The sequence below is a fragment of the Chlamydotis macqueenii genome, chromosome 7 (assembly GCF_036417535.1).
Source record: "Chlamydotis macqueenii isolate bChlMac1 chromosome 7, bChlMac1.mat, whole genome shotgun sequence".
NCBI classification, from domain to species: domain Eukaryota; kingdom Metazoa; phylum Chordata; class Aves; order Otidiformes; family Otididae; genus Chlamydotis; species Chlamydotis macqueenii.
Genome location: NC_141562.1, coordinates 39,823,830 through 39,843,538, shown reverse-complemented (window position 1 = coordinate 39,843,538; position 19,709 = coordinate 39,823,830). Strand labels below are relative to the sequence as shown.

Sequence of the window (19,709 nt, the reverse complement as noted above, 5' to 3'; positions counted from 1 at the left end):
ACAAATGCTGTTCGCTTACACACACAGGCAGGTCAGCATCTGACACAAGCTAGCATAGCTCTTATGACGTCAGTGGAGTTGGGCCAATTTCCACAAGCAGAGTCTGGCCCGTGCCATCCACAACAAGGCTCCCACATGCAAAGTGCACATTCCTGATTTTCATCTGTGTGTAACTCGGTGGGGCTGGTTGGGTGGGTTTATTTTTTTGATGCTTAATATTTTTCCTTTAGATACATAACCCCTAGATGAAATTGAGAAAGCTGCAAGCAGTGATATAGAGATTTTCCAAAATGAAGTGGCTACATTTTGAAATAAAATCACCTTAAAGAAGATAGAAAGCCGTTCTCCATAGAAAAATTGTGGTCCTCATTACAAATCAGACATTAGTGTCCCCTGTCTGCTTTCTCCTCTAAGGATGCCCTATATGATTGCCCAAACAGTGCCAGTCTGCTGCAGGGTTTAAGCTTTCTAGTCTGTTTATTAATGAACTTCTGTTTTTCTTTGTACACTCAGAAGACCCAGATATTTTCAGAACAGCTTTGCATTAAGGGCTTTTCCTAACTTACTATGGTGCACAATGAAGAGTTAGTAAAGAAACAGGATGCTTGAAGAAATGCAGACCAGAGGACAGAGAAGAAAAATGAATTGTCACGTGTATTTAATTTACACTTATTTCAATGAAAAATAAGGTAAATAGATGGCAACGTAAAGAAGCTGTACACAAAATAATCGGCTAAGTAAGGAGGAAATTTGGAGCAGTTATTGTGTTAGATGAATTATCTCTTCTCATTCTGTAGACAGGAGGGCTGATAAGGATAAAGGGCTGGTAGAGAAACGCAATTTATTTGTGAGTTTCCAACTTATTCCTTCAAAAGCATTCAGCAATGAACTTACCGCAGTGCCGTTGTTATCTCTAAATACATCTTGATTAAAATAGTCAAAGAGCTTCTTTTCTAATTGTAGCATAACCTAAAAAAAATAGAGGAGAAAAGTCAGCAAAGCTCTTGGACTCGGTTACCTAATACACAGCTGCTGGAAGTGACCCTTTTAGAGACATGCAGCCCTTTAAAACTACGACATTTCTACACGTCTAAAGCCCCCTGTCAGCTTGCCCATTTGGTTGACTGGCAATCACTTAAAAAGATCCAATTAACTGAGCATTAGGTGTGACAATCTAGATCCCTCCCCTCCCTTTAAATTACCAGTTTGAAACAACTATATTCATGCTTTGTAGAAAAGGAAGTGAACATTCAACAATGTTTCTGTTTACACAGGGGGTACAGAGGGCATTAAGTTGTTTACCTTTCGGTCATTATCAGATTCACGAAATATTAGCTTGACTACTTCATTTGTGTCAGCTGCCCGGATAGTCTGCATTGTAGCCTTCGCACATAGTGTCTAATAAAAACACAAAGGGAGAAAGGGAAACTAGTTTATACGAAACATAAAGCCACATTTAATTGCACTTTACCAATCCGTGAATCTTCAACGTCCACCTGAAAATAGGATTTGTTGTAGGTCAAAACACAAAGTATTGCTAATTTAAGTCACTTCCGCTCATGATGGATTTAAAACATTAAACTGAATTACCGTTTGGAGAGAAAGAGTCAATATTAAGAAAATATCAATCAGATAAGGCAAATATTCATTTCACTCACCACCACGCACACAAGTCTGACACTGTACCACACGTTACTTGTAAACATCTTCAGAAGACGCATCCTACAGCTAATGACTCCACAGCCCTACCGGTTTCTGTACCACAATTTTAAAAGCTGGTAACTACACTGGCACTGCAGTTCTGCGGGTTAACTCTTGTTTGCAAAAACTTCTGCCCTGTAAATTAATGTTCCAAGTATAATTTAGAAGTGTCTGAGTAACACTTACACAATCTGACAATAAGTTTCACAGTTTACTCTGGACACAAATTCCCCACGCATCATCCTTTTAAATAAGAGACAACATTGCATCTCTAGACATTTTGAGGTCTAGGTGTCTAAAGCATATTGTAAATCAACACTTTATGAAGCGCAGAGGTATGAATTTCCGAGGAGGTGTCAGCCTCGGTTCACTTGCCATTCGCCCCGCTGAGGCCCAGTTTCAATGGCAACCAAAGCCGACCCAGAGAACAACCCGGAACAGGCTGTGCAAAGGGCTTGCTCCGCTGCATTGTAACAGGTGAAAACCCGGAGCTTTTAGCAAAGCAGGTAGGAGTATATTTAACTTAAAAACATACTTCAGACTCACTGCACCTATACCTTTAGTAAAGCTTTAAGCATGTTAAGTGCTTTGAAATGCAGAAATAGACTACATCTTAATGGTGGAGTAGGCAGGCTTCACAAAGTGCTCTCTAGTTACCCAGCTTGGGCAAAGCTACAGGACGGGGCATAATGCCACCCCAACCCATCTGCCTGGGTTGCTGGCAACCACAAGGGAGAAGACAGAAAGGGCAACTGAGAAAACCTTGGCATGACTCCAAGGCAGAGAGAAAATGGCCAAGATGTGCACCCACACCTGGGAGGCAGTTCAGCATCCTTCCCTTCAGCCGAGGCACAAGATGCCAATAGGATCTATGCACAGCCCTGGAGAAGGATATTGGCAAAGACTATCCTTCTGAATAAAAGCTTATTTTGCTAGACGTTCTTAACAAAAGCGTGCTAAAGAAAATAACTCAGTCAAGAAGAGGCAAAGAGGTGACTTCCCTGCTCTGCCTGTTCCACTCCTTTTCATAATGGCCAGACAATAGGTTTTCATTTTGCATAACAGTCACTTATAAAATAAACACGTTCTGTGGTAATATGGTAATAGAATTTCACATCCTACTACATGCTTCTTTCTCTCACAACTAGAAATGCTTATATTGGGATTCTTTTTTAGAAGTGCAGTATCTGTCAGACACAACGCCATGAAACTACAGCTTATTTCTCAGCTTCCCATTCTGAATTTCTTCCAAAGGAGATGCCAAACCTGTATTTAAACAAGAATGCATCTGGTTCCAAATATTTTAGATCTCAGTTGAGGTTACCTGTGCTAGAATGGAAACAATCTGTCAATGGACTTTTTGCCCCCATTTGATAGAAAGACATTAAAAAATGCTCCTTTTAAAGGCTCCTGTGTGTTTCCATAGTACAAACAAAAAGCAACAAGCTAGGCAATTTGATTTCTAAAGGATAACTTCGGTGTGATTCAGTAAAAATAAAATACAAATCTGATTTTTTCTGTTCAAGTCTGTGAACTGAACAGATGCCGATTCCCCATCTTACTGAATAAATGATGTCGCTTCCTGGCAAATTATTCCTGATTGTTTCCTGCTCCCCAGAAAAGCAGCGCCACGTCTATAGGTTACAAACATCTAACTCCAGGTTTTGCCCTAAAAAACCTGGCACGCCCACGGCGCCAAGGCAGCCGCAGGTGCCGGTGACCGCCATTTTGTTTCCACTGGGGGAAGGAGCACCGGTCACACAGCCGCAGGCACACGCTGCCCCGCAGAGCTCTGAGGTGCGTCCTCGCGAGGCCGGGGGGGGGCGAGGGAAGACGCGGCAGGAGCGCGCTCCCCAGCCCGGCGGGAGGGAGCCGGGGCACGGCGCGGACAGCTCCGCGCGCAGGCCCAGCGCCGCCCGGCCCGCGCCGCGTCCCGCGGGATCCCTCCGCCTGCTGGGCCGCGCGTTCCCGTTCGGCCACCTGCGGCTGCGGCCGACCCCGCGAGGGAATCCAGCGGCCGGCCATTCCCAAAGGGCGCTCCCTCCCACGGCGGCCATTGACATTCAGGGCACAGGCCCGCTAATCGGGTCAGGCCCCAGAAAAGAGCGCCCTGGGCTCATGTGTCACAAATCAGTCTGGTCGCCTTCAAACAGCGCACCAGATTAGAACAAGCACCCGAACAAACCAAAGCGGAAAACCCGCCGCTCCCTAAAGCTGGTTTCTAAAGCCCTAACAAATCGCTCCATCTTTCACTCATTTAAACTTTCCAAATGAGGGTCAGTACGGTCCCCGAGCATCCAAATGCTAATGCGCTTAAGTGCGCTTAAGCAGCTTTCCAGAGTGAATGGGCCAAAGAAGGGCTCCAAAAGACAAGGCAGAGTTACTGTCACTGTCAAAAAGTCATTGTAGCCACCCCCGGAGTGGTTGCAATTCAAGAAATTCATGATTTCTCTCTCTTAAAGGCATCTGCTTGAGAACATTTTTTTTTCTGAGCTGCTTTATCTCACAACTTCAGGCCCGCTCGAAAAGAAAAAAAACCCGCGATCGACTCTTGAGAACCAATACAGAGAAAGGACCCACATACCTTATTGCTTTCAAATTTCACACGCACAAAAAGTTACCTTATTCACAGACAAAAAGTGATTGGGCAAAGGTTCATTTCTTATACAAGCTGGAGCACTCCTTTTTTCCTCCTCCTTTCAATTTCTACAAAGTCGTAGTCACCCAAGCAGAAAACTTTGGGGAACATGTGCCTTTTTAGACAAGTCTACTTATGAAGGGATTTTTTGTTGCTGGTAAAGAAAATCAAAATGCGATGAAAACACACTGTTTCTTTTTGGGTATTCCCTCAAAGGTACTCTTTTACAAAGTCAGGAGAGGGGAAATCAGACCTCAAAACTCTGCCCAAGTTATCTCTTGAAAAAAAATCTTTTTTCTTTGGAAACAAGATTTGGTTAAAAAGTTTGCAGGAGAGCTGTATTCAGAGCTGAGAGCGAGCTCAGCGTTCAGCCTTTGCTTGGCAAACACAGATGTGTCTTATTCCTGTTTTCACACACACTATCCACACAGGCAGATGCTTCAAACTAATTCAAAAACATACTGTTATGCAAAGCTAGGAGTGAAAGTTTTTTGTACTGGCAAGAGACAAATCTGTAATTTCTTCTAAACTCTGCAGTCCTCAGAAACTGAAAGCTTTTTGATTTACAGCATAAATACAACCTTCAAAATATGTCCGCTCCCATATATACAACACACTGAAGTGCTTTAGACTGTATTTCTGCATACTCACAGTAAAAAGGGATAAAGACATTAAAGCAACTTTTATATACATAAACCATACACACAATACTCTGTAAGATATATTATAGAATTGTTTTTTATACCGCATTTATATGGAAACATAAATGTGAACTGTACTACTGTTTCCTGCTAGCAGTGCTCTGTTGGAAATGGCAGCTGATTTTTCATTGATTTTGCACTCCTGCTTTCTGAACATCCTTTAGACTCCTGAGTCCACCTCTTGATGTGTGAGCTGAGTTATTGCACGCTTGTAATTACTTCAACAAAATTGTTTTGAAAAAAATGTGGTATCCAAGCACACACAGGCTCAAACTTTCCTATTGCTTCTGTCTACTGATTCTAAAGATGTGTATTACTTTTCCCAAATATTTAAATACTCTTCTTAGGACTTACCATTACTTTGAATTCCTCTAAAAAAAAAAAAGTAGAATATATTCATTGCTCCTTTGAAATTAATTATAAAAATAATTTAGCAATAGTTGCATTTGCAATTTCCAGTAAGCCACATGGAGTAAAACAGAAGTGTTTGTTGCTAAAAGTGCCAGGAGAGAAGTGCGCAGTCTGAGGAATGCTAACATGAGCCAGCTGAAATAGTCTTGAGCACATGAGCAACCACATCAATTAAATTTAAAATATTTCATTTTATTCCAGTTACATACTCCGTGGATTCTGGCGGGACAGAAAAGACAGAGGTACATGTATCATTTAATTATGATAGTGAAATACTTCTTCTGAAATACTGCTCAAAACCCCAAATGAATCTGACACTTATTAAATTAGGATAATCAAATGCTTTTTTATTACTATCTGGACGTAAACTGTATTTGAAACAATCAGCGAGGTAAAAGATTTGCTACTTTGGGAATAACAGGAACATCTGTCTTGTCTGGGCTCCTCCTTACCTCTGAGGGGTTGACATGATTTCCTGGGTATTGCGAATATACTGATAGTAAATTCACCAAATCATGTGACATAAGAGAAATAAAATTCGCAAGTGAGAAAAACAAAGTTAAATGTAACTTTCTGAGTCAATGAAAGTTGTGCATTTAGCTACAGGATATCGTAAAAACCACAAAAACATTGTGGTTTTTAAACGCTATCTGCCAATAAAATGGGGACTGACTTCAGCTAATTTTTCACAACGATGCAGAGGTATTCAGCCGTACAGCTGCTGCAGACAATTAGGGAAATTACAGAGCTAAATCCCCCAGTGTAGAGCAATCAAATCCTATCTGAGAGGACATACACTTGTACTTGAAAAACATCCCTTAGACTAGATATTAACTTGTGTGAACGTTAATTGTGTGGAAGCAGCAATAACGTCTCAGAGATGTTACTATGCTTTTAATATTAATGAGCTTCCAGGAGCACGATTTTAACTCGGCAGTGAGATAAGTGTCAGTTGAATAATGAACAAATATTAGCACGTATTAATGACAAGCCACTTGAAGTATCAATATGGGAAGTTACTTTCTCTTTGAATACCTGCAGAGGAGTGAGCTCATGTCCAGGGGAGCAGAGACGGCAGAGGGGCTGGTGGGACGGAGAGCAGAAGCCTCCTGTGCCAGTCCCGCCTTTCCTCTCAGCGCGCTGCTTATGTAGCACGTGTGCGGTCCATCTTCTGATGGCAATCAATGCATATTACAAGACACTGCTGCCTATGTTCATTTTGGGATTAATTGATAGGATTTAGCTACACAGGCAGTTTACAGCAGCACCACTTCTACCGTCTGTGAAAGCCGGGCTCGGAAGCCACCCAAGATCCACAGCAGTACTCTGGTGTCCAGCACACGAGCCTTTTGCTGATTTGCGGCAAAGGGATACTTTGGTTCTAACATACCTCTTTGGGTAGTGTCTGTGACAAAAAAGCTCTGCACTAAGACCCTATCTTTATGCTCCCAAAGATCTCCTGTGTCCCTAAAACAAATGATCCCTGCTGGCAACAACTTTGGGCTCGATTTCACATTAGCTGAACTAAGTTTGTCGTGAAATGCATTTTCTTGTCAAGAAACTTAGATAATTCACAACAATGTTATCAAAGTCTATCCCTAGGCAACGCAAAACCATTTCCGTTAGTTTTTCAGGTACGGCACTGAGTGAACTGAGACTGGTTTGACGGCACAGCTGCTGTCGGCGGTACGCGTCACTGCCTGCTCTGCCGGCGATACTCTCTTGCCTGCTCTCTCCTTGCTGAAAACACCACCCCAGCTCGCACAGAGTTACCTTTTGCAGTGACGGGCGAGATCTCCGTTTGCATTTGCAGAGGAGGCAGCGGGCCGCGGTCCCAAGAGCCCTCAGCGGCCTGACCCCCAGGGCGCAGGAGCGGCCACAGGCCCGCAGAACGGCCTGCCCGTCCCGGGCCCAGAGAGGCCTCCGAGGGCGCGGAGCGGGCCTGCCCTGCCCCTGCAGCTTTCCTCTGTGCTAACAGCTGGTGGCAATGACGGCTCTCTTTTTAATTCTCTTCTTCAGAAAGGAATCTGAATTAAGTCCAAAAGGCCTTGGCCACTAAGATTCTCCGAGATTACAGATCCGGAAGAAAATGTCCAACGCCCAACCTTACGTTCTTGGAAATAATGTGCTATTACAGCTCTATCCCAGGAGACGGGATCACTAGATTGCGGCTATCGGCTGCCTCCTAGCATCGTTTTCACCTGGCACGTATATTTCTGACGGCAATTGAAAGAAATCCCTCTTGGCATTTGTTACACGTTTAGCAGCAATAAAATTGAACCTGTTTATTAGATGCTCAGCATAACCTAACTCAGCTACTTAGACACTGTGCTTAATTTATAAACCTCTCATGTTTAAATCTGACTTTCCTAGTTTTGGCTAACTACCCTAAATGCTGTTTTCTTCTGAAACCAAGCAGTATGTTCAGTTAGCTGTTACTTTGTACACGACAATTCTAAAATTTTCATCTTCAATTAGCAGAATATTAATTACTACTTATTCACCTACACAGATCCAAAGAGAAAGAATAAGGGATAATAGTTTCTCACACTCCTGTTTTTTTTTCCCACAGCATCTTCCCACACCCGATTTTGTCAAACCGAGAAAGAGACTTTCATTAGACACTTTGTGGTGCTCTGTCCTAAACAGTTTTGGAAAGATAGCAACCTCCCATTTTGTAACTATTTTTCTTTTTCAATACTGGTGTTAAATGGACCTTTACAATTTTTTTTTTTTTGTATTGCTGTTAATTTCTCCCCCCACCCCTAGGTGTATCTCTTTCTAAGAAATAAAAAATCAGGATAGAACTCCTTTTCCATCACACATATTCACCTGCACAGGGATTAGTTTTCAGTCTTCTCTATCTGACTCCTGGTCAGAGAGGACCATCCAAAAGATGGATTGTCTTGTTTCATTTTCCTGGCTATGATCTCCAGGTCTGAGTTCAGCTAAGCATCTACATATGGATTCACAAACAATTTATCCTGAGTTGTTTGACATCTGCATGCATCAGGAACACAAAGCTTTGTTGGGTCTCTGCAGGCAATGGTGAAGTTTTCAGGTAAAGGGTTCCCCTGCTCCCCTTTTAAGCTCTCAGTTTAAATTCACTTGCTGACATTGATGATACGTTTCAATTACATTCAGGACTTTGATTACATCTGGATAAACCCTATACCACTAGAACATCTGGAACTCTGAAGAAGTCTGCTAGAAAAATCCCTTCCCTCCTCCTGCCTGAGTCATTTAGCATCACCACTTGATGTCAAGTATGGTCCTGGGGGAGTTTTCAAAGACACTGATTTGCTTTCTGTAATTACAAGAACTGGAACAGTCCAACTCTCCCTACGGAAATCTCTATACATGTTGTCTTGTCCCACACTGTGTGAATCTCTTGAGATTTATTCAGACATTCTTCTTTTACTTCTCTTCCATTATTTTTTCTGCTTTGGCCAAGCAGCAATACCAGCTTGAAAACTTCCTTGTTGGAAACCTTCACAGCACTTACCCTTTTTTACTCCAGCTGACTAAGCAGAGGACTGTATGTATTGTTTCTGTTAAGCAAAGACTTTGATGGAGCACAGATGATCTGTGATGTAAATCTGTTTCTGCAGACAAATGTAAAATCCCCTGTTCCCTTGAATTCAGGAGCAATGAAATAACAGGCAGCTTCTCTCCTTATAGCTAAGCTTGCTTTTATCTAACATTCAGACTAAGAACCTTCTATTTCTTTTCACTTTAAAAGCAAAATAGCCTCTGAAACCCCACCTGCTCCTGCAATTGTCTTTGTTTTGAGTAGTAACATTTGCCTCTGTTTGTGCTGATAGCGTTATTGTTTCTGCTGCCTTCGTATTTAATCATTTCTTACAGCTGTAAGAAATGAAACGTGGAAGCAGTAACATGAAGAAGCAAAAATATAAGCCAATATCTAACAAAATTCTTTGGTGGTTCTTGACTTACTTCTAGAACTGGATATTGCAAGGTTCCAAATAACTGGAGCCTGTCAGCATTATTCTTAACCGTTCCAGGGAGCACACTTCCTGGCCTGCTGGGGACCGACGGGAGCACGCGCCGCCAGATCACAGCTGCTCAAAGTGCTCTGCACAGCAGAGTGCTTCCATGTCATCTCACTTGGAACAAACAGCAAGCCTCAGAAACACTCCCAGGCAGTATTTTGTTCCACCAGCTAGCACTGTCAAAACCAGTAAATTTGGGAGTTTGCCCTTTAAATTAATGGGAAGTTTTGCACAAAATTAGTGGTGTGATACGGCTCAAGACCTCTGAAGAGTCTGAACCCTTGGCTTCCACAAAGTACACTTACAACAGCAGGTATCACCTATGTAATCTATGACGCACACCCAATACATTGTTCAGTAGTATTTCTGCACTTGGCTTCTATTAAGCTTATCCTCAGACATGAAAATTGGAGCTGACATTCAAAACATGAAGTGTTGGGCAATTCTGAAACCAAACCACTTATCCACCTAAAATCTCTATGCCTTTAGGCAGGCACTAGCTACTTTAAGCACAAAACGAGAAATAGAGAGTAAGTACAAAACATTTTTTTCCTTCCTATGATGCATAACAGCAAAAATAATTAGTTCCTTAAATGAAGAGGGAATTTGAGACCTGGAACATGCAAGTGACTTGCATGAGGCACAAGTGTGTTCCCAGCTGCTAGCCCCTCAGGCCTGTGCTCTTGCTAAGTCCAAGCACAACTGTGAGATGGACGCGTGCCCTCCATCGCATCAAATGACCACAGGTATGTACGGCACAGTGGGAGAGATGGTAACATTCTTCCACCATTTCCCATCTATGGGAAAAGAACACCCTTTCTCTAAGTTAAGTTTACCTTTAAAGGGAGTAAATGTGACAAGAAAATAATTTCCAATTCACTGTATGTGGTTTTCTGACCTGAACAAGTTTGGAACGTGAAATTCATCACTGTATTAGTAACTGGAATGTGCTGTACAGTGTTATGGTGAGACTAAAACTTGGCTGATGAGGTGATGCTTTGCTGATGCAACATTTGGACAATTTCCTTACTGTATTCTTCCCCTTTCTCTGTCTGTCCAGTCTCCCTGACTTGACTCTTTTTCATCCTGCCGTATCTCATTCATTTCTCATCGATGTACTCCCTGTCTGGTTCCACATCACTTGCTCCTTTATTCACTTTTGAAATGGAATATGAGTCCAGCAGCCTGTAAGTTCAAATAATCCTTTTTTGTTAGTTATGTTCAAATAGCTCAGAGAACCATGAGGCAAGATTGCTGAACTGTCCTCCTCTCCTGTCACTGCTGTCATGCAGCCACCACGCAGCTGGCTGCAGCAGCACCTCGACTCTGAAAACGCTGAGAAGCTGGGCTGCAGGGCTGCGGCAGGTCCCCCAGGAGACAAACTGCCAAACCGCACGCTTATGCTTCTTCAACAAGATGCAAGCCATCATGGAGCTCATCTGTTTCCAAGAGCACTCACACATTGAAATCAATGTTTTTCAGATTAAATGAATGAAGGATATCTGTGCAAGGTGTTATAAACGTAAGATGGATTGACAGATCAGTACATGTATGACACATACTCCACACACCCGATAAAAAGGCTGGCAACGCAGAAAAAACAGTTGTGAGGTAAAATAGTCAATGTGGAGAGCAGGAAACAGAGCGGCATGTTCTACTTACTGCCTCTCTTCACCACCCCTGGTAAGGTAGCTTTGCATCCTCTTTGGTGTGGTTTCCGATGATGTAAGAATGAAGGATTTGTGTGTTACAGCAACATTCAGAATTCTCTCCAGGACGTCGCCTCCACTGAACAGGTCCAAAGCTCAGTTCCTGACCAACAAATTGCAATGGAGCCCTCGACCAACTAGAGTGGCATGGCTGATCAGAGAGAGAGGAGGATTTGGAAGAACAGCAACTTCACACCACTGGCTGGGGATCCAGAGGGATTTAACCCAGCAACAAACGCCGATCCTCGGCTCATTTGACACCACTGGATGTTACAGGGCACCACTGAGAGAGGACACAAAGCTCTGCCAGAAATGCAGCTTCCATGCTCCTCCTGCTTGTACAGAGCAATGCTCCATCTGGAGGAGACGGGGCCCAACTAGGCTAACGTCCAGAAAGCTTTTTCTACAGAGTGTCTGAAACATAGATGAAAATTTTTTCCTTAAAGCAAGTCAGGACTCAAACATGCTGAGAAATAAGAGAGTTCCCAATTATGCAAAGAGAGGGAAAAATGCAAGTTCAAAATTGTTAAATCAACTTCACTTTAAAGCTAACAGCTGTGGACGAGTTAGTGAAGTGCTATTCTTTTCACTGTATCTTTAAGTGCTGTTAAATTCATTTGTCACTTGATCGAAAGCCAACAGGCTACAAATCTCCCAAGCCCCTCTCGTGCTGAATAGTGACAGGAGTATTCTGTTCCGCCATCAGAAAACATTTGTGTGCATCTCTGTCCGGAGTCATACATGCTACTTTAACTCATCTGCCTCCCCATTCTCTCCAGCCCAGGAGGACAAATTGCTCACTGTGGCTCCCTTTCAGAGGCAGTACAGCGCGCAAAGAATCATGACTGAGCAGAAACACAAGAAACAGGCACATAAAAATTCATCACTTTGGCCTTCTGACCTCTTGCTACTGGGTTTGGCAAACCCCGTCTCAAAAAGCAGCACCAAGGGAGAGCTAAGCAGATCGGCTGAGTGAAATTACTGACAAAAAATATCTTGGACACAGGAAAACCCCACCAGATGCTTCATTGTCTTTGCAGAGAAGTGGTGCTGAAAAAGGGGGTGATCTACCACATGGCATATTGGGTGGAATAAGTAGTGCCATTGTTTCAGGGCAGTTCTGTCACTTTACTGACTGCAATACAAAGAGGTGTAAAGCAAGATTTAATCCTGACTTTTTAGTCAGCAGATTAAAACCAATCATGCCAGATGTCCACAAGACTGTTTAACATACAGAAAGCTTTTTCATACTCTACAAAAAAGTGAAAGCTGTAATAACTTCTTCTTTATTTCCTCTAGAGAGGTCTTTTTCACTCACTTTTAGTCAGAAAAAAGGGAGATGTTGTAATGGATTTTAAGATATGCTATTAATTTTTACTCTAGCCCTCGCTCTTTTCCCTTTTGAGACAAAGCAAAACAAAGTAAATTCTTTTACCCATTCAAAATCAGACAGGTATGCCAAAGAAAACCGCTGGCATAAAAAAGTTGTGATTTCAAAAAGAATTTATACCCATAAGAGCAGAAATGGACATTATCGGTAGTATTCACAACAGAAGTTAAAATTTCTCTCCATAATACTTGATGCGATGCAAGAGACAAAAGTGTGGTTGTCAGCAAGCCGATAAATAAACATATAATTGTTTTGCCCCCAAAACTGAAATTGTGCTCGTGTGACTTTTTGAATAGGTGCCTCCTCACATGTGTGGGCATAAACTCAGTCTGAGGACAGGCATGCTCTGCTGCCCACCTCCCACAAGAGCACACAGGCACACGTCAGATCCGGGGCTGAGGGTGTCCTGCATCCCCCTTAGGGAAACCCTCCTTGCACGCACAGAAACCTTACCGGGACCAGGAGAGCCGCGCTGATCCCAGCCCGCCATCCCACGGGGGGGAAGGTCCACGCAGCGACCTTGGGATGTGCGCCGGCAGGGGACATCGCCTCTGCAGCCGCTCCTGCGGTGGGACCCAGAAACCTGACCGAGGTCACTGGAAGCTACGACAAGCTCTAAAATATGAGTTCTAATAAGTGTTATTCTTATTTAAAAATATTCACTCAGTGCTCTTATTTAAACTCATGTACAGGACTGCTAAACACTTTGCAGTGTTTTCTTAATCAGTTGCTTTCTTCTTTTTCTATTTATAAACAAATTAATCTCTAAAAATATTATCACAAAGGATAAAAAAATCGGTAATTACTGTAGTTTTAAAATATGTTTAGTATTTTTTCTGCTATATTACAAAAGTACAAAAAAAATCTGCGTATTAGCGTCTCCCTGTGAATTTCCATAGCCAAAAATGTTGCTAAATTCAACAAATACCAGAATGTATATTTAGTTTCTCATATTAAATACTAAATCATTTCTGCATTTAAGAAAAACAATTGACTTAATCTTTGGAAAAAAGCTATAGAAAAAAAATACATTTCCTTAACATTCTGGTATTAGACTGATTTGCATCACATAGATAATTTACTAACTGGGGAGCTATACAGCAGCAAGAGAACGTCTTGCCTGGTATCCCTTATCTATCAGTTGTCTGCAGGAAAAAATACAACCGACATGTCTCATTTGTGTCCTTCTCACTCACGTTAACAAAACCCTCATTATAAGCTCCTAAAATAAAAGTAACCATCTTATTGAATCACTGACCTAAGACATTACTGTTAAAACCATTTTCTTCACTGTATATCTAGTCAAGACCTGAATGAAAGCAGTTAAGATCATACGATATATGAACTAGCACGACACTGCTCTAGTTTCACCGATACGACGTTAAGGACAGACAGACCTTTTCACTGGCGTTTTTAGTACTCCCAGAGAAAGACACGTAACCTCTTACTGCTGTGTTAGTGCAGAAGCAAGAAGATGCTCTATTAAACGGCCTAAATCAGCTGTACGTGTCACTGCAGATGTTCTTCCCTCCTGCCACCAACTGAACTATTTTGCATCCTTTAAAGCTAGGGTGCCGCCTCTGGAATTCATGCGAGCCTAAAGGCTGAGCGTGCTTTGGCTAATTGTGGTTTACAGCACTATAAACCATAGCCACAGCTACAAGTCTAGTACCATGCTTTCTTACTGGAAAACGTATTTCATTAAAGTTAAGCTGCACTATTTGCCCTTCTATCATTACCATCCTTATTGTATTCTAGCAGGTCTCGTATCATACTGGCAAATTTGGCCACCTCCCCTAATGTTCCTCTTTTCCCCAGTGTCTTATGATGACTGAAAGGTGCAACAGACTTGCTTTAAATCTTCTGCCACCTCATCCTCGTACTGAAGAGACGTGGCAGGCACCGTAATGAAGATGATGGTATTTTCTTTGTAACGATGTCCAACTGGAGACTCTCAAGTTACCTAAGAGGAATAAGTCAGCTAAGCGTAACTCTGACTAAGAGATTTCTGCGAGTTAAACACTTAGTTCACCATTACTTATTCCAATTCGGAATTCGCAGAATTTTAAAACTGTAATTCTGCTCCCTGCTTCTGAATTTCTTCAAGCAAGTCTTGTGGGTGGCCCTCAAGATACATTTTACCAATTTTTCATGCCCATCCCTCGAAATGTGACCCTGCTCCTGCGCTTTTATCTCTTTGACAACTTCACACAGGAAAACATGCAGCCCCTCTGATAGCATGAAATCGGAAACAATAGCCTCTGGAAACAAAAGGGAGTAGGCAGGCAGGATACAGTCCAGGTCCTGGCTGAATTTAGGCACAAACAGATGTTCATAGGACCCGATACCCTGAGCAAGCTGAAAGGAAAAGCTTGTAAAAGAAATGGACCTTAAAAACAATGTATTGAAGAGCTTTAAATAAAGGCAAAGGGAGGCAATATGGCTTTCAATGATAAATCTCAGCAAAGAAAACCAAAGTGGCACCATGAATTTCAATGATGCATTTTTCTTTTTCAGTGAACTCATTTTGAAATCTACAAATTGCTCAGATCTCAACTTAGTTTGCAAGTCTCCCATATCCATTAAAAGGTTACAATACACGTATTTCTTGTTTCTTGTAACTAATCACCACAGCTGGGAACACCAGTGAAGTCCTGAAATATAGGCTAATGCCATTATTTTAAAAGCTGCTTATAGCTCAACAAAGAGGAATATGCTGAAAGAATCTTGATTGGAAAAAATCTTAGCCTAGCGGTTGGAACAAATTATGTTCAATCTCCTCTTTTCATGTGCGCTATTTCAGACTCAAAAAGCCCCACGTAAAGAATCTATGGAGCGCTGTCCTGAATTGGAACCCAGTTCTGTGTTACAAAAGCCAATACACACCATTTACAAATGAAACAAAGTGTGGAATCACTTCTCTGACTGAAGTTTCTGCTTTTGTGATTAAAACTCTCTTCCTCTTTCTTGAAGAGCCTGCCATCCAAAGGGCCCTGCGCCATGCTCCAATGCACAAAATACATGTATTCATTACAGAAGGGAAAAAAAACCCTGGAAAATTTGGCACAAAGGCAGGCGCATAGCTTAAGTCCTGTTTAGGATAGCCCTCACTTGAACTCTGCGTATTTGCATAGATTTTACCTATTGACTGTCTCTATCAGGAATGCACTGGATAACTAAAATAAAGGTTTCATCAGCTGTTTGTGGTCAAGTGCAGATTTAACTGTTAATTATTAGTATCAATGAGATGCATATGGTAGAGAAATAAAGAAGCGGTATCCTCCTTCGCCAGCATGAAACTCTATAGAAATAATTTAAACGAAAAGATCTGAGACAGAAGGTACCTGAGTCTACTAACCAAAACTTAAGCCAAAAGTGACCATGCATTTCTCTAGTCTAATCATACATACACAGACCACTACGTTGCACCCATTTCCTCCTGAGGTGAAGCAAATGGCACCTCTGTTACTGAAACAAATCTTCGGAAAGACATTAGCTCTTGGTAAGACATGGGATGTTCACCAATTCCTCTGGCTGCCGCTCCAAGAAAATAACCTCTTATGAATCACTCTTGTGGCTAATTTTTCATGCATGATGTTTCATCTGAAAGTGTCTGCTAGCAGCTTCTAAATATCATTAGACACGAAAGGAACAGGAACATTGCTGTAAACCCAGCAGAATATGGAGACCGTAGTCTTCTAACTACAACCTCCTGGGAAACCCTCTCGGAACTACCAGCCAGGGCTGTTCAAGTTAAATTTAACGGAGGTCTAAGTAAGACTGGTTTGGCAAACCTGGTACTACCACCTGTGAAAGTAATTCCTCTTTGGCATCCAGATCTGACCCAGGGTCCGACAGAGTGCTTGACTCTCCTCTCATGCTGAATCATGCTTTTCCAAGGCATGGAGTGAAGATGTTTGATGGATTTCACTATACCAGCTCTGCAGCCACATGTAAAATCTACCTCAAATTTTTTTTAAAAAAGATGCATTACCTAAACCTAAAGATGCATTAATGACATATGGGATGGCATTGCCATGGGAGCTGAGGTTGAGCTGTTTGCCTTCAATGCCTCCTACTATTCTGACTGCTAAGAACTCCTCAGTGCTCCTACACATGCAAGCATAGCATTAACTACGGGCATGAACCTCTCCCTCTTTTAGCATTCTGCAACATCCCAACATTAGAGACATTAGAGACTGCTGGCTACAGATGGACAATTAAAATTGGCCAGTCCTATTAGTTAAAATCCTCCTCCGTTACTAATATTCTATTGTGCCACACTTAATAATCTTCATGTGACGAGCATTTTCTGTTCCTTTCAGCACACAGAGCGGAAACAGATACAGAAGACCTCTGCTATTTCTGAAAAAGCATTTTCAGTTTTATTAAGTGTATGAAATAAAAGATGTAAATTTTTTTCTGTCCTACTTCCTAAAGGGAAACCTGGTCAGATACAGTAAAATATTGATCCTGCTCTAAATGTCTACTAGCAATGAGCATAGCAAATGACCCTCCCCACTAAAGGAAAGAAAAAGAAATGACAGAGCAGTGAAGGAACAACAAAACTGCTGGAGTGATGATCCAGGAGAAATCCAACATCGTAATAATCAAACACGTCCTGTTCTGCAGAATGCCCATCTCCTGGCTACAACTCCATCAGGCACCTCTCTGCCTAACCCCCACAGAAGCCTTGCTTCAGCACTGTGAGCGCGCTGGTGCGCACGGAGAGTGCTCAGCCGCAGCCATGGTGAACGTGGACAAAGAGCAGGAGACAAGAGTGCCACCCAACTTCCACTTACTGATTTTAACGGTCAGGACGCATCACCCAGGCACCGGTGGCTCAAAGCTTTCCTTCTTCTTTTAAATTATACAGAAATATGTAAAGTTAAAGAGATTTTCAGTATGTTCAAGGAAAATATTAACTCTGAATTTTCTACTATCAGATGTGACCCACTTCTCGTGGGTCCAATACTGACAACCTTATGAAATTCACCACTTGTCAAAACTGCAAAAATGAAAGACAGAAATGAAAAAAGAAAACTCGCCGGTTTATTCAATTATATTTACAAGTGGAGTACTACTTGAAAGAGTTATACTTGATAAACCTTCAACACCTACTGGAACGAAATTCTCCTATCTACGCAGTGCATACTCACTACTCATTACCTAGACTTTCTGACTGTCTTCAGGTATTTCAGTGAGAAACTCCAAACAGAGCAGGGTATTGAATGGCATTAATGTGGTTTGGTTTTTTTCCTGGATGAATCTTAATAACGTAGTATTATTTGTATGGTGCAGCACTGAACTACCCATAACAATTTGGTTTCAGGACCGTATCCACTAAGCAATCAGTATGATTTGCACGAACTCTACCATGTTTTACTCCACAAAAGACACCTTTTAACTTCTTGGAACTATACTCAATGCACAGGAAATTCAGCTGCCTCTATGAAAGGATTTTAAAATTACCATCACAAAACCACAATAAATTAGCACACAGAGCTGCCCAGTTTAAATACTGTAACATTACAGGCTTCAGTGTAAGTTTTATTTAGTTCTAGGGAAATTACCAGAGGCGAGAACAATGTTAACGGTAACAGCCTACACATACCCTTTCTGTATCTTCCCAGTACACACTCATGGCTGAAAAAAATCTGTGCAAGTTTTCAGCAAAACCAGCCAAGTGTATAGAAATCATTGGCAAAAATAGCCTTTCATTTCAATGGTCACAGGTTTTCAAACAGAAATTCTGACAGCAAGGGGTCAACACAACCCACTTGCTGAAGCACATACAATATGCAATATCAGGCAATTGTCTGAGATTCCATACAGCCTAACTACAACAGAATTACAGCCTTCATTTTGCCTGTCCCTGCTTTTATTGTTTGTCATTGTTTCTTAGAGTTATTTTGCTGTCAATATTTGAAGAACAGAATCCTGTCTTGATATTGATTTCCTAAAGACTCTGAATCACGGTCTTCATAATGCATATATTTTAAGGCAAGCGCATGCAAAAGGTGGAGGTGAAGCTGCTTATTGAATTAAATCAATGCAAGACACCAGATTGGCAATCATCATCTAGTATTCATTTTATATGACGTAAAATATCCGATAGACAGAAGAAAAACAAAATTCCGCTCCAGTTTGGCAATCTCTAATTTAAATCTCTTGTATACTCTGGACCTTTGGCTTAAGTTCAGTTGTTGTCACTCGAGCACTCAGCACATACTTGACTTTACTCCAAAGCTGGTAATGACTGGGTTGCATAGTGCCACCTTCTGTGACACTTCTGTGGTTTACACTGAAGGACAGAGAAAGCAAGCAGCAGCAGCTACAGTCTGGAGATGCTTCTCCAAGGGGAGCTTAGGAGCTGTGCTGCAGGAAATACCATGACTCAAAAACGACGAACAGCAGTGAGGGGGAAATACGGGATCCATACGAAAGTCCAGCTCCATCCAGGTTCAGCTTGTGCTGCTGCAAGCTTAATGACAGTACCACAGTTACACTGTGGTCAGCTGAACACATATGAAGAATTAAAATTGGTTTTAGCATTGGAGTTGTACAAATAAAAGTAATCTAGACGTAGCACTACAGAAACACAAAGTGACTTCCATGAAGATGTGATCCAGTGTAAGCATTTCTTCACTGTCTCTATGGAAGCAAGGCGATCCGAGTGCCACACAAAAGGCAGCAGGGATAGGAGTTTAGTGAAACTAGCAGCAATGGCACTGATATCCATACTGGGGTTTTTGAGGCTGGAGAGTAAACTAACAACCCTTCACTGCCTGAGGGCCATTCGCTGGTATCGCTCCAGAGTTCACGGGCTGGCTATAAGAGGGCTTGACAGCAGACGATGGAAATCTTCCTGTAGCCACTTAGCAGCCTCCCCGCACTCGACCACCTGGGCAGGACCGAGCTCTGCAGCCCCGGTTAGTGCTCACGGCCCAGGACTGTGTGGCAGGTGCTGAGAAGCAGTGCTGCAGTGAGAGCTCAGAAGTCGTTTTTCCTCCAGGAAGCTGATTTTCCCCCTTTTCTGGCAGGAAAGCAGGAGAGGCCAAGCACATCGTTTTGCACAACCAAGGTGTGCCAGCCTGCTCCGTCGTGTCCCTGAGTGCGGCCTCTGCGCCCACGGGGAGCCCGTGG

The 19,709-nt window shown here is 42.3% G+C and overlaps 1 protein-coding gene across 3 annotated transcripts in view; it reads right to left on the bottom strand.

The window, feature by feature from the left end:
- Positions 1 to 19,709, bottom strand: part of INPP5A (inositol polyphosphate-5-phosphatase A) — a 237,685-nt gene that overhangs the window by 38,850 nt on the left and 179,126 nt on the right. For all 3 annotated transcript variants that reach the window (XM_086752447.1, XM_086752448.1, XM_086752449.1), the window contains exons 10-11: positions 1,303 to 1,398; positions 895 to 969 (exon numbers count right to left, since the gene is read on the bottom strand). In XM_086752447.1, the coding sequence (XP_086608573.1) occupies positions 895 to 969; positions 1,303 to 1,398 (171 nt within the window). The remainder of the gene's footprint in view (positions 1 to 894; positions 970 to 1,302; positions 1,399 to 19,709) is intronic.